Source organism: Microcaecilia unicolor, chromosome 10 (assembly GCF_901765095.1).
Source record: "Microcaecilia unicolor chromosome 10, aMicUni1.1, whole genome shotgun sequence".
In the NCBI taxonomy this organism is placed as follows: domain Eukaryota; kingdom Metazoa; phylum Chordata; class Amphibia; order Gymnophiona; family Siphonopidae; genus Microcaecilia; species Microcaecilia unicolor.
The window spans coordinates 129,618,708-129,634,521 of record NC_044040.1 but is presented as its reverse complement, the minus strand read 5'-3'; the positions used below and the strand labels follow the sequence as shown (position 1 = coordinate 129,634,521).

The window sequence follows — 15,814 nt, the reverse complement described above, 5'->3', positions numbered from 1 at the left end:
TCTGTGCCAGAGCTGGTGGTTGGGAGGCGGGGATAGTGCTGGGCAGGACTTATACGGTCTGTGCCAGAGCCGGTGGCGGGAGGCGGGGATAGTGCTGGGCAGACTTTTACCGGTCTGTGCCAGAGCCGGTGGTTGGGAGGCGGGCTGGTGGTTGGGAGGCGGGGATAATGCTGGGCAGACTTATACGGTCTGTGCCCTGAAGAGCACAGGTGCAAATCAAAGTAGGGTATACACAAAAAGTAGCAGATATGAGTTATCTTGTTGGGCAGACTGGATGGACCGTGCAGGTCTTTTCTGCCGTCATCTACTATGTTATTATGTTACCAGCTCTACATGAGCATTTACATGCGGAATAATGTGTGGCAACTGGCGTACCTGGTTGACAAGCTCCTGCCGGAGCAGGCCAGGCCTTTTCAGGAGGTGGTCAGGCAGCTGAAGGCATGTCACAAATTCCTGTCCAGGGGTATTTATGACACTTGTGATGTTGCATCCAGGGCCGCTGCCCAAGGTATAGTGATGCGCAGACTCTCATGGCTGCGTGCCTCTGACCTGGACAATCGGACTCAGCAGCGGCTGGCAGATGTCTCTTGCCGGGGGGGGGGGGGGGGGTATAATATTTTTGGTGAGAAGGTCGAGCAGTTGGTCGAACAACTTCACCAGCGGGAAACCTCTCTCGACAACCTCTCCCACCGGGCGCCTTCAGCACCTACCTCTTCAGGTAGGAGATTTTTCAGGGGAAAGAAGACTGCTCCTAACGCTTACTCCAAGCGTAGGTACAATCCTCCTTCCAGACAGCCTTCCCAGGCTCACCCCAGCACACTCGTCGGGTCAACAGCATGTGACCAAGCAGGCCCCTGCACCTCCCCAGCAAAGCAAGGATGGGCTTTTGACTGGATCCACGGGAGCATAGCCGCCATACAAGTGCCTGTGCCGGACGGCCTACCGGTCAGGGGGGGGGGGGGGGGGGGGGTTTTAAATTTTTACACAAAGGTGGCCTCTCATAAGCTCCGACCAGTGGGTTCTCCAAATATTGCGGTTCGGGTACGTCCTCAATTTGACCTCCACTCCGCCAAATTGCCCACCGGGAGCTCAGTCCTTCAGCTCCCACCACAGGCAGGTACTTGCAGAGGAACTCTCCGCCCTTCTCAGCGCCAGTGCGGTCGAGCCTGTACCACCAGGGCAAGAAGGGCTGGGATTCTATTCCAGGTACTTCCTTGTGGAAAAGAAAACAGGGGGGATGCGTCCCATCCTAGAGCTAAGGGCCCTGAAGAAATACCTGGTCAGAGAAAAGTTCAGGATGGTTTCCCTGGGCACCCTTCTTCCCATGGTTCAGAAAGACGATTGGCTATGCTCCCTGGATTTAAAGGACGCTTATACTCACATCCCGATACTGCCAGCTCACAGACAGTATCTGCGATTCCGTCTGGGGACGCAGCATTTCCAGTATTGTGTGCTGCACTTTGGGCTCACCTCCGCGCCACGGGTGTTCACGAAGTGCCTTATGGTGGTGGCGGCAGCGTCGCTACACAAGCTGGGGGGTGCATGTTCTCTTATCTCGACGATTGGCTGGTGAGAGCACCTTGGAGGCAGGAGCTCTTTAGTCCATGCAGAGGACTATTCAACTTCTGGAGCTACTGGGGTTTGTGATAAACTACCCAAAGTCCCATCTACGCCCATTCCAGTCACTCGAATTTATTGGAGCCCTGCTGAATTCACAGACGGCCCATGCCTATCTCCCCGAGGCGAAGGCGCAGACTCTTCTGTCCCTTGCCTTCCGGGCCAGAGCATCCCAGCAGATCACAGCTCGGCTGATGTTGAGACTCCTTGGCCATATGGCCTCTACCGTCCATGTGACCCCCATGGCACGTCTTCACATGAGACCAGCTTAATGGACCCTAGCTTCCTAGTGGTACCAGGCCAAGGGGAATCTAGAAGATGCAATCCAACTGCCCGCCAGTTTTTGCACTTCACTCCACAGGTGGACGATTCGCTCCAATTTGATCTTGGGACGCTCATTCCAAATTCCTCAGCCGCAAAAAGTGCTGACGACGGATGCATCTCTCCTGGGGTGGAGAGCCCATGTCGATGGGCTTCACACTCAAGGACGGTGGTCCCCTCCAGGAATCTGGTCTGCAGATCAACCTCCTGGAGTTGAGAGCGGTGTGGAATGCTCTGAAGGCTTTCAGAGATCGGCTGTCCTTTTAAGTAATCCAAATTTGGACAGACAACCAGGTTGCGATGTACTACATCAACAAGCAGGGGGGCACTGGATCTCGCCCCCTGTGTCAGGAAACCGTCGGGTTGTGGCACTGGGCTCGACAGCATGGTATGCTTCTCCAAGCCACGTACCTGGCAGGCGTAAACAACTGTCTGGCCGACAGATTGAGCAGACTCATGCAACCGCACGAATGGTTGCTCAATTAGAGTGTGGTACGCAAGATCTTCCGGGAGTGGGGCACCCCCTCGGTGGATCTTTTCGCCACTCAGACCAATCGCAAGCTGCCTCAGATCTGTTCCAGATTTCAGGCCCGCGACAGACTAGCGTCAGATGCCTTCCTCCTGCATTGGGGGAGCGGGCTCCTGTATGCATATCATCCCGTACCTTTGGTGGGGAAGACTTTGCTGAAACTTAAGCAAGACCGTGGCACTATGATTCTGATTGCGCCCTTTTGGCCCTGTCAGATCTGGTTCCTTCTTCTGGCGTTGTCCTCCGAAGAACCGTGGAGATTGGAGTGTTTTCCAACCCTCAGCACTCGGAACGAGGGGGCGCTTCTGCATCCCAACCTCCAGTCTCTGGCTCTCACAGCCTGGATGTTGAGGGCATAGATTTCGCTGCCTTAGGTCTTTCTGAGGGTGTCTCCCGAGTCTTGCTTGCTTCCAGAAAAGATTCCACTAAGAAGAGTTACTTTTTCAAGTGGAGGTCTGGTGTGACAGCAAGGCCCTAGAACCTCGTTCTTGTCCTGCACAGACCCTGCTTGAATACGTTCTACACTTATCGGAGTCTGGCCTCAAGACCAACTCAGTAAGGAACCATCTTAGTGCAATTAGTGCTTACCATTAAAGTGTAGAGGGTAAACCTATCTCTGGACAGCCTTTGGTAGTTCGGTTCATGAGAGGTTTGCTTTTCTCAAAGCTCCCTGTCAAAACCTCCAACAGTGTCATGGGATCTCAACGTCGTCCTCACCCAGCTGATGAAACCTCCTTTCGAGCCACTGGCTTCTTGCCATCTGAAGTACTTGACTTGGAAGGTCATTTTCTTGGTGGCAGTCACTTCAACTCGGAGGGTCAGTGAGCTTCAAGCCTTAGTAGCCCATGCTCCCTATACCAAATTTCATCATAACAGAGTAGTCCTCTGCACTCACCCTAAGTTCCTGCCAAAGGTGGTGTCGGAGTTCCATCTGAATCAGTCAATTGTCTTGCCAACATTCCTTCCCTGTCCGCATACCCGCCCTGCTGAATGTCAGTTGCACACATTGGACTGCAAGAGAGCATTGGCCTTCTACCTGGAACGGACAATCTCACACAGACAGTCCGCCCAATTGTTTGTTTCTTTTGACCCCAACAGGAAGGGGGTCGCTGTCGGGAAACGCACCATCTCCAATTGGCTAGCAGATTGCATTTCATTTACTTATGCCCAGGCTGGGCTGTCTCTTGAGGGTCATGTCACGGCTCATAGTGTTAGAGCCATGGCAGCCTCAGTGGCCCACTTGAAGTCAGCCACTATTGAAGAGATTTGCAAGGCTGCGACGTGGTCATCTGTCCACACATTCACATCTCATTACTGCCTCCAGCAGGATACCCAACACGACAGTCTGTTCGGGCAGTCGGTGCTGCAGAATCTGTTCGGGGTTTGAATCCAATTCCACCCCCCTATGCCAATTTTTATTCTGTTCAGGCTGCACTCTCGGTTAGTTGTTCTTCGTAGGTCAATTTTTGTTATGGCCTCGCCGTTGCGAGGCCCAATTGACCCTCTTTGTTGTTTTGAGTGAGCCTGGGAGCTAGGGATACCCCAATCATGAGAACAAGCAGCCTGCTTGTCCTCGGAGAAAGCAAATGATACATACCTGTAGCAGGTATTCTCCGAGGACGGCAGGCTGATTGTTCTCACCTTCCCTCCCTCCTCCCCTTTGGAGTTGTTTCTCTTATCCCTATTTCTTTTGCTTTCTACTTAACTGAGCGGGAGCGGTCGTGCACGGGCGGGAAGATGACCGCACGTGGGCGTGCCCCGCACGCGGGACCTCCCGTGAGTTTTTTTCCGGTTGGAGGGGGCTGCCGTGGACACCACCCAGTCATGAGAACAATCAGCCTGCTGTCCTCAGAGAATACCTGCTACAGGTATGTATCATTCGCTATCTGGACATTTGGCTGGTCAAGAGCAGATCTCAGGAAGGGACATCAGACTCAATGCGCCTAACTATGCGGGTGTTGGAGCTACTAGGTTTTGTCACAAACTACCCCAAGTCCCACCTTCTCCTATTCCAATGATTGGAATTAATAGGAACACTGCTCAATACATTGCATGCTCAGCTTTTCTCCCGCAAGTGATAGTGGTGACCTTGTCGACTCTGGCCTCGCAGGTCCAAAGCAGCAAGCAGGTCACAGCTTGGCAAATGTTGAAATTGATGGACCACATTGAGGGGCATAATGGAACGGGGCGCCGAAGTTTTCCTGAGGGGCATCCTCGCAGGACGTCCCCAGAAAGGGGCGGGGAAACCTGTATTATTGAAACAAGATGGGTGTCCATCTTTCGTTTCGATAATACGGTTGGGGACGCCCAAATGTCAACATTTAAGTCAACCTTAGAGATGGTTGACATAAATGTTGAGATGGTCCCCGACGTCACCCAGTAGCATGGTAGCTTGAATCCAGAGCTCCTGCTTTGCCCTGGACAAAAATCAGCGAAAACATTAAATCTAAAGCTCCAAAGAGCATTAATAGTGAGCGGATGTCAGTGGGGTCGCGGGGGACTGCTACAGACCGAAGTGTGGGGCTGACAGCAGTAGATTTGTCTCGCTTCGCTTTCCCCAAAGATGAAGCGGCGAGAGACCGCAAAATGGCGGTGACACGCGGACCCGCGGAGCCTGCGGACATCGAGCGATCCCAACAGGGAGCGAGCGAAAGTGCATCTCAGGCCTCGAGAGATGACCCCTGAGAATCTGCAATCCTGGCTGAAGGAAATAAGTGCAGATTTAAAGGCTCTTCGCTCCGAGGTGGCTACGCTTGGCTCAGACTTGCGGGGAGAGATTAGGGAACTAGGTGGCCGCATAGAGGACATCGAGCTACACGTTGAGGAACACGAAGAGGAATTGGGGCCCTGCACCAAAAAATTACAGAAATGCATGATGAACAATTGGCGTTAACGGATAAACTCGAGGATTTGGAAAATTGGGGCCGTCTAAACAATTTGCGATTTCGGGGTCTCCCCGAAACTCCAATTACCAGGACTGTGAACAAGTTATCAAACAGCTGACCAGCGAGCTGCTATCGGCGGACGGTGCTGCAATCTCCGGTGAGAATATCCACTTAGAGCACATAGGGCGCTGGGCCCCACACGCAATAACAAGCCCAAAGATATAATAGCCTGTTTCACCAGCTTCCATGTTAAGGAACAGGTCTTGAAAATGGCACGCCAAAATCCTGATTTCAAATGGGACTCTTACTCTATAGAAATTTATCAAGATTTGGCTGCAGCGACCTTAAAGCGAAGATTAGAACTAAGACCATTCACGAGGCATTTGAGAGAACTTAAAATCCAATATAGGTGGAGGCATCCTTTCGCACTGGCATTTTACAAAGACGGGAAGCTACATCAGGTGAAGTCCATGGTGAAGGCACGCGAGATTTGCCCGGAGGCCCAGGCGGCACAAGATCAGGTGGAGAATGAGCCCAAGAAGAAGAATACCACGCGTGCCCTGCCGCCAAAGTGGCAAAGAGTGGGCAATGGTGCGCTGCGGCTCCAACGACAGCAATCAGGAGCTCGGGTCCCCTGAAAATCACTGAGAATGGATGAAGAAAGGGTGGAGACCTATCTAACAGAGTCGAGGTTTGACTGTTGAATAGAGACTGGGTCTTTATTATAAAGTTGTGGTTATGTTTGCAGTGTTACTTATAAGTTCCGGGGGGTGAGCACTAAGTGGGTGGCTTTCTCTTCCCTCAAACATAGGCACTCAATGTTAAAACACCGGATGTCAATACATTTTTTTGGTCGGGAGGTATTGGGTGGGGAAGGGAGTGGTGGGGAGGGGCAGGGGCAAGGGGGACAAAGCAATTATGAAATGGTGTTCTGGGTAAGGGTGACAGCTAATGTGTGGGAAAAGGGAGCTCAGAAGCAGGGACAACAAACACATTGGTTAAGTGATGGCTGATATAAAAGGGTTAACGTTGAATGTTAGAGGGCTGAATATCCCAGGAAACACACCTGCAACGGCGACATGAACAATTATGCCACCATAAGCACTACCCCACTATTCTTTTTGCTTCTAATGCTAATAATACTAAAAGCAGGGGAGTCCTGATTGCCCTTAGCGGCTCTAAGACATGGGACATTAAGAAAGTTATAAGGGACAAAGGTGGGAGATACATACTACTAGTTGTGGCACTGTCAGACAAGATTTACACTATAGTGAATATATATGGGCCAAACACCAACCATGGGGTCTTTTTGCAGGACCTGGATCACCTGTTGTCCAGACATCTTGAAGGCTGTCTATTACTAGGGGGAGATTTTAACCTTACTATCCACCCACATTTAGACAACTCGTCATCTCGCACTAGCTACTCAAAGCAAGTTCATAATACGTTGGAATTTGGTGTATTTCTGGCATAAAGATAACCCCCGTTTGCGAGGATATACTTACTTTTCCTCAGTTCATAACTCTTTGTCAAGAATAGATATGTGGTTGGGAGATAACTCATTGCTGGGCATGATCAAAGACCACCAGATACTTCCCCACACGTGGTCTGATCACTCACCGGTGGTGTTTAGTTTAGGGGGTCCTAAGCTAAATAAGACAACTCGGGCGTGGAGATTAGATGATGCGTTATTAGCAGAACCTGCCCATGTATCTGCTTTAGAACTGCATATTAAAGAGTATATCAACTTTAATTATACTGATGAGACGTCCCCGGTCATGATGTTCGAGGGGTTTAAAGCAGTGTTGAGGGGTCACTTAATAGCCCTTAGATCACATGTCTGGAAAACGCGCTCCACACAGGAACGTAAGCTGAGGGGACAGCTAGCAGAAATAGAACAGAGGCTTCATCAGGGAACTGGATTGGAGATATCTTGCCTACAAGCCAGTGCGCAGAGGTTGCGGGCAGAATTGCAGGATCTGGAATTAACAGACCTTTCGGAAAAACTGGAGAAGGTGCATCAAGCCCACTTTGAGTTTGGCAATAAGCCCAGCAGACTGCTAGCACACAAATTAAAACAGCAGACATTCAAAAATGAGATTCGGGGGCTTCGAGACTTAGGGGGGGACTTATAGTTTGACCCGACTTACTTGGAATCAGCCTTTAGGGACTATTATGAAAAGCTTTACACACCAGAAGCCGATTGCAGTCCTGAGACTATAGCAGAATATTTAGCTGAGATAGAGCTCCCTGAGCTGACCAAAGGAGTCTGAGCAGGAGTTATCAGATCCTATCAAACTAGAAGAAGTAGAGCAGGCTATAAAGGAGCTCCCTCCTCATAAACCTCCGGGACCAGACGGTTTCACCAATAGGTTTTACAAAACCTTTGGAAAATTGTTGGCTCCGCTCCTGCTAAAAGTTTTTAATGCGTTGGAAGTGGAGATGGGATTTCTGCCAACCTGGAACTTAGCAACTATTACCGTCATCCCTAAGCCTGGTAAAGATCCGGAGGTTTGAAGTTCCTATAGGCCCATTTCTCTTTTGGGAGTTGACTACAAAATCTTTACCAAAATCTTAGCCACCAGACTGCAGAGTTATTTGCCCCAACTGGTAGAGGAAGATCAAGCAGGGTTTGTAAAAGATCGCCAGACATTTGACAATATTAGAAGAACCCTACAAATGATCCAGGTGGCACAGATTACGGACACCCCGCTGTGTGTGCTGTCCCTGGACGCCGAAAAAGCATTCGATCAGGTCAGCTGGAAGTTCCTTTTTGCTGTCCTGGAGAGGATAGGCGTTCGGGGACGGTATGCAGAGTGGATAGAATTAATTTACCAGAGTCCTAAGGCCTCGATAAGGATCAACGGCACCCTGACTCAACCATTTAAACTCCATAGAGGCACAAGACAGGACTATGCGCTGTCTCCGCTGCTATTCGCATGAGTTATGGAACCCTTGGCAATTAAAATCAGATCATTGCATGAGATCAGAGGGCCGAGAGGGGGGGGGGGTATGGAGACAAAAATTCTCCTCTTCGCGGATGACATCTTACGCTTAAAGACCCGGTGCGGGCCTTCCCAGTAGTAGAAGAGGTGCTGCGGGCATACGGGGTGGTATCTGGGTTCAAAATTAACTTTGACAAATCAGAGGCTCTGGACGTAAATATACCTAAAGATCAGGTAGATCAACTGAAATCTCAATTCCCGTACAGATGGGCAAATAAAAGCCTTCGATATCTAGGGGTTAATATACCCCGGAGGCTGGAGGATGTCTTCTCCAGCAATTTTCCTCATAAGGTGCGAGAGCTATTTGAGGAGTTAAATAGATGGGAGGGTTTGACACTTTCTTGGATGGGAAGGATTAGTGCTGTAAAAATGATAATTCTTCCAAAAATGCTGTATCTTTTTATGGCACTACCAATATCCTTACCAGACGAATTCCTGCGGGGATTGCAGCGGAAAGTATTTTCTTTTATCTGGAAAAAGAGACCGCCCCGAGTGCGCAGAGAGGTGCTGTATCAAGCAAGAGACCAGGGAGGAATGGGGGTTCCATGCTTTCGAATTTACTATCACGCAGCTCACTTGCAGATCTTAGCGATCTGGTTGCAGGACTCGAGGAAAGTGTGGGTTCGATTCGAGCAGAAGTGGTTAGACCCCCTCCCCCTCAGAGCAATACCATGGCTATCAAACCAACAACTAGCAGACATTAGCAAGCACAGTCCACCTTTAATTAAGTGGCCCTTAAATATCTGGAGCCAGCTTAGGGAGCGATTTTTCCCAGGACGCACATATTTTAAACACATGTATCTCCGGTTCGCCCCAAGATTTGGGCCTGGGTCCTTGGACTCGGCTTATCAGGATTGGGAAAATAAGGGTCTCTATGAGCTGGGCCAGATGTGTGAGGAGGGATGGGTGCCTACATTTCAGGAATTAGGTCGGGAACACGGGCTCACCCCTGTCCAGGCCTTTCAGTATTATCAAGTTAGAGATTTTATTACACGCCGAGGAGGGGGGGGAGCTTAGACTGAGGGAGACACAGCTAGAGAAGGGGATGCATGGGGGAGGAGGAAGGGGAGGTATCTCTAGGATTTACCTAGCTTTACAGTCACATCACAACCCAGTGGAATATTATCTGCAAAAGTGGGAAACAGTAATGGAAGTTCAGCCTAACCAGGCACAGTGGACACAAGCTATTAGATCTCTGCTAAGAGTGTCCGTTTCCAGTGCCTTGGTGGAAAACGGGCACAAACTTTTATACAGTTGGTACTATACCCCCAAATGCTTAGTGAAAATGTACAGGAGGGGTTCAGATCTTTGCTGGAGACAATGTGGAGGGGTGGGGGACATGACACATATATGGTGGACATGTCCATATGTGCAAACTTATTGGACGACAGTCCTGAATTTTTTGCAAAGAGTAGTATCAATAGACTATCCTCTGCAGCTGGACTATTGTCTCTTACATTTTCGACCACCTGGAGTTAATCGAATAATCCACCAATTTGCCACTCAGGTGTTAGTGGCAAGTAAATTGATACTTGCTGCAGCCTGGAAAAGACCAGTGCTCCCAGGTCTGCAACATATATTAGCTAAACTCAACACTATACAGTTGATGTCCAAACTTACAGCTATAAGGAAAGGGCGATTAGTTCAGCACCATAAAATATGGGATTTGTATAACACATGGTCTGCCACTCAGAGTCCCTAGTGAATCGCAAACAGAAGCAGATGGGAAAGACGCGGTGGGAGGGAAGGGGGGGGGCAAGGGGAAGGGGGATTTTGATGTCTTGGAAGTATGATACAATCTGTTGTACAGCTTTATCTTTATGTGGGGACTTTGTCTTTGAAAATTAATAGGTTACAGTTGGTTGTATAACACAGAAATGTAACGCAGACAAGTTATTGTAATTTACTGAAAAAATTTATAAATAAATACTTAAAAAAAAAAAAAGAGATGGTCGTCTACAACCTTAAATAAATTTCCATCTACAACCTTAGAAAAATACAAGTCCAGGTGAAAATGTCCAAGTGCTCGTCAGGGATGTCTTTTTTTTTTTTTTTTTTTTTTTTAAAGAGTATAGGTGAAGGACGTCCTTCGCTATACCTCCGTCCCTGCGATGGCAGTTGAGGACGTACAAAATGTGGATGTTTCTGTGAGAAGGTCATCCATGCCTGGATGTTTCTGTGAGAAGGACGCCCATGCCTGCTATGCTTCCAACACCCCCTTTATTTGGATTTTGAATCACAAGTAGCAGCAGTGGGATTTGAACCGGCCACCTCTGGATTGCAAGACCATTGCTCTTACCACTAGGCCACTCTTCCACTCCACTCCCTTGAAATTTGGTGGTCCCTGTGGTGGGGGGGCAGTTGAGGACGTCCAAAATGTTTGAAAAAAAGGACGTCCACGCCTTCGGTATGCCTCTGCTGACACACACATACCTCCCTTCCCAGGGAAATGCATACTGCTGCGATGGACCTGAGTATAACATTTGAAGCTGGCAAAAAAAGTTTTTAAAGTTGTTTTTTTCATGGTGGGAGGGGGTTAGTCACCACTGGGGGTCAGGAGAGATCATCACCGATTTCCTCCGGTGGTCATCTGGCCAGTTCGCACACCTTTTTGAGGCTTGGTCGTAAGAAAAAATGGGCCAAGTAAAGTCGCCCAAGTGTTCGTCAGGAACGCCCTTCTTTTTTCTATTATCACTCGAGGACGCCCATCTGTTAAGCACGCCCCAGTCCCGCCTTCGCTATGCCTCTGACACGCGCCCCGGGAACTTTGGTCGGCCCCGCAACAGGAAGCAGTTGGGGATGCCTAAAATCAGCTTTCGATTATGCTGATTTGGGCGACCTTGAGAGAAGGATGCCCATCTCCCGATTTGTGTCGAAAGATGGGCGCCCTTCTCTTTCGAAAATAAACATGATTGTCTCAACTGCGCACTCACACCCATGGCACATCTCCTTTTGAGAGAGGCTCAGTGGATAGCTTCTCAGTAGTCTCAGGCGGCTGGGAACCTAACGGATGTCATCCAGATTCCTCCAGAGTTGACTCATTCCCTCCTCTGGTGGACAATTCGTACAGATTTGTCTGTGGGACTACCATAAAAACATTTCACCTTCTCAGAAGGTGCTAATAAGGTAATCATCCAACCTGGGATGGGGAGTTTTTGTGTATTTGCTTCACACCCAGGGAACTTGGTCAGCTCAGGCTAGAAAATTTCACTTCAACCTCCTCGAGTTGAGGGCTATTTGGAATGCTCTAAAGGCTATCAGAGATCGGCTACAGAACCAAATTATACTGTTTCAAACGGACAACTAGGTTGCAGTGTTTTATGTGAACAAACAGGGGGAAACGGGATCATACCCCTTGTGTCAAGAAGGAGTGGGTATGTGGTAGTGGGCCCTCCTTCTTGGGATATACCTTTGAGCCACATATCTTCCAGGAAGGGACAACTTCCTTGCAGACAGACTGAGCAGGATTTTACAACTGCATGAATGGTCTCTCAATATGGGTGTAGCCCACAAGATCTTCTGAGAGTGGGGCACCCCCTTGGTGGATATGTTTGCCACTCACCTCATCAACAAGGTTCCCCAGTTCTGCTCCAGGCTTACATTACAGGGCATACTAGCATTAGATGCTTTTCTCTTACATTGGTGGGGGATGGCCTGCTATATGCGTATCCTCCAATTCCTCTCATAGAGAAGATTTTGCTGAAACTCCAGTAGGGTTGAAGGACTATGATCCTTATCGTGCCTTACTGGCCGAGGCAGATCTAGTTCCCACTACTTCTGGAGTTATCTTCCGAAGATCCGTGGAGATTGGAGTGTTTTCTACCCTCATCACACAGCATGAGGGGTCTCTTCTTAATCCCAACTTCCAATCCCTGGCTCTCACAGCTTGGATGTTGAGAGTGTAGAATTTGAAACCTTGGGTTTGCCGGAGCTTTTCTCTTGCATCTTGCTGGCTTCCAGAAAAGACTCATACGAGTTATTTTTTCAAGTGGAGGAGGTTTGCTGTCTGGTGTGAGGGCAAGGCCTTAGATTCCCTTACTTGCCCTACATAAAAACTCCTAATTACATCCTACATGATTCCTTTGTAAGGGCCTATCTTGGTGCAGTTAGTGTTCCTTTCTCATGTAGGAGGTAAGCCCATCTTTGTGCAGCCTCTATTTGTTTGCTTCATGTGAGGTTTGTTACTAACAAAGCCCTCAATGAAACCTCAAACTGTGTCATGGGATCTCAACGTTGTCCTTACCCAGCTGATGACAGTTCCTTTTGAGCCACTTGATTCCTGTCATCTTAAGGATTTGACCTGGAAAGTTGTGTTTCTGGTGGCGGTCACTCACAGCTCAGAGGGTCAGAGAGCTTCAGGTCCTAGTAGCTGATCCACCATTTACTAAGTTTCATCAAGGAAGTGTTGATACCCCTGTACAAGTCGTTGGTGAGGCCCCACCTGGAGTATTGTGTTCAGTTTTGAAGGCTGTACCTTGCGAAGGATGTTAAAAAAAAAATAGAAGCGGTGCAAAGAAAAGCTACAAGAATGGTATGGCATTTGCATTCCAAGACGTATGAAGAGAGACTTGCTGACCTGAACATGTATACCCTGGAGGAAAGGAGGAACAGGGGTGATATGATACAGACGTTCAAATATTTGAAAGGTATTAATCCGCAAACAAATCTTTTCCGGAGATGGGTAGGCGGTAGAACGAGAGGACATGAAATGAGATTGAAGGGGGGCAGACTCAGGAAAGATGTCAGGAAGTATTTTTTCACAGAGAGGGTGGTGGATGCTTGGAATGCCCTCCCGCGGGAGGTGGTGGAGATGAAAACGGTAACGGAATTCAAACATGCATGGGATATACATAAAGGAATCCTGTTCAGAAGGAATGGATCCTCAGAAGCTTAGCCGAAATTGGGTGGCGGAGCAGGTGGGGGAAGAGGGGTTGGTGGTTGGGAGGCGAGGATAGTGGAGGGCAGACTTATATGGTCTATGCCAGAGCCAGTGATGGGAGGCGGGACTGGTGGTTTGGAGGCGGGGAATCCTGCTGGGCAGACTTATACAGTCTGTGCCCTGAAAAAGACAGGTACAAATCAAGGTAAGGTATACAACATATGAATTTATCTTGTTGGGCAGACTGGATGGACCATGCAGGTCTTTTTCTACCGTCATCTACTATGTTACTATGTATAATAAAGTAGTTCTCTGTATGCACCCTAAGTTCCTTCCTAAGGTAGTGTTGGTGTTCCATGTTAATCAGTCATTTATTCTGCTAACACTTTTCCCAAAACTGCATGCCCATCTTAGCGAGAGTGTATTGCGTACCTTGGACTGCAACCGAGCCTTAGTGTTCTATCTGGAGCTGACTAAAGCCCATAGACAGTCCACCCTGTTTTTTGTTTCTTTTGACCCAAACAGGATGGGGGTTGCCATCGGTAAATGCACAATTTCCAATTGGCTAACGGATTGCATCTCCTTTACTTATGCCCAGACTGAGCTGACTTTGGAGGGTCATGTCACGGCTCCCAATGTCAGATCCATGGCTGCGTTGGTAGTCTACTTGGAGTCCGTCTCAATTGAACAAATTTACAGAGCTAAGACATAGTCTTCTGTCTGCACGTTTACACCTCACGAGTGCCTTCACAGAATTTCTGGCATGACAGCTGATTCGGACAGGCAATTCTGTAAAATTGGTTTGGTGCCTAGAATCCAACTCCACCCTCCTAGGCCCGTTTTCTTCTGTTCCAGGCTGCACCTCCACAACTAGGTTGAAATTGTTTCAGGTTGATTGAATAACAGGTCTCGACATTTTGAGTCCCTGTTGTCCTAGCATTGTTTTTGGTGAGCCTGGTAGCTAGGGATTCCCATCTGTGAGAATACGGAGGCCTGCTTGTTCTCGGAGAAAGCAAAATTATTCACCTGTAGCCGTTCTCCTTGGACAACAGGCCAAGTATTCTCACATACCTTTCCTCCCCCCCTTGAAGTTATATTCTTTAGCTTATACGTATGACTGAGGGACCTGCGCTCATGTGTCAGGTGGAAAAGCACCCATGCATGCGCAGTGGGACTCTGCTAGAAAATTCTACTCTTAGCTAGTCACTGTCCTCACTGGACTTCGTCGTATGAAGTTGCCCATCTGTGAGAATACGTGGCCTGCTATCCTCAGAGAACATCTGCTACAGGTGAGTAACTTTGATATCTGCCTAATGGATTTTTGAAAATTAACCCCAAAGAATCTGTAGCTTGTAGAAAATGGATGATTTGTGGAGATATATTGAGATGAAAATTGTGTCAAATCAGTTTTATCAGAATTTTTCTAAATTATGATCTCTGTACTTCCTTATTTCAAGTTGAGGGCTGAACGACAAGCCCAAGAGGAGGAGCAGAGAAGAGCAAGTGAGGAATATATTCTGAAGTTGTTGGCAGAGGAGGCTGAAGAACAGAAGAAGGTAGAAGAGCAGCAAAGAGATTTGAAAGAACAGCTGAGACGTGATGAGGAGCTGGCACGACTGCTATGCACTGACCTGGTAAGTCTGGGATGTCAGCTGGATAAATGGGACTTCTTTTTGTTTGTTTGTTTGTTTTGTTTTTTAACCTTGTGCGTGTTGTTTGATGTAAAACATTGCCAGAAGTTTGTCCTGATGTTTTAATCCTTTGCTCTGCTCTTTTGTGAAGTAGCAGTCCATAAGAAACAGTGTAGGCTGCTTCTTGATTGGTTATTTTATAGGTTGATTATTCAAGTTGTTCCACTACCTGGAGAGCTGCAATCGGGAGTAGGTTCTGTTTGAGGTTATCCTGGTTTCTCCAAGGACAAGTAGGACATTGTTTCTCACATGTGGTGACATCATCCCAGTGTGGACGTTTCCCAGCCTAATATTTCTTTGAGGTCTTTGGCAGCATCCCACCACGAATGCTTGGATGCCTTCCTGCTCAATGTGCAAGCATGAGACCAGTAGTTTTTTTATTTTCTGTGGAGCAGAGGTTGCATCTCTTTTCTCTCCTCAGCATGTCAAATATTTCTTCTTCTGGTACCTTCCCTTACAAGTTTTTGTGCTCCTTTTCCACATTTATTTCTCTTCTTCTGTGTGTGTCCTAGCGAGTTGTGTCCATTTCTGATCTTTTTCAGTTTTTCAGTCTTAAAGCCCTCTTGGATCTGGGTTGGGCCGAGTTGCTTTGACAGTTTTCAGGTTTAGTTTAACTTTACTTCCCTGAACCATTGATTTGGGCTGTTTCCCCCTACATATTCCAGAAGTTACAGAGTGGCTTTAAGCATTGTACTTGGTGCAGCAGGGTTATTTTTGGCTTTGACCCCCATATCTGGATTAGATTTAATGATTTGATATACCGCATAAAAGTTGTGTCAGAGCGGTTTACAACTAAATTATACATTACACATCTTCAAATTGCACAACAACTACACTGAAAAGCAAAATACATCATGCAGTAAAATGTCAGCTGAAATATTGTTGAA

General features: G+C 48.1%; 1 protein-coding gene across 2 annotated transcripts in view; it reads left to right on the top strand.

Annotated features, from left to right (window-relative positions):
* Positions 1-15,814, top strand: part of RNF168 (ring finger protein 168) — a 331,361-nt gene that overhangs the window by 171,993 nt on the left and 143,554 nt on the right. For both annotated transcript variants that reach the window (XM_030216565.1, XM_030216564.1), the window contains one exon: positions 14,694-14,870. In XM_030216565.1, the coding sequence (XP_030072425.1) occupies positions 14,694-14,870 (177 nt within the window). The remainder of the gene's footprint in view (positions 1-14,693; positions 14,871-15,814) is intronic.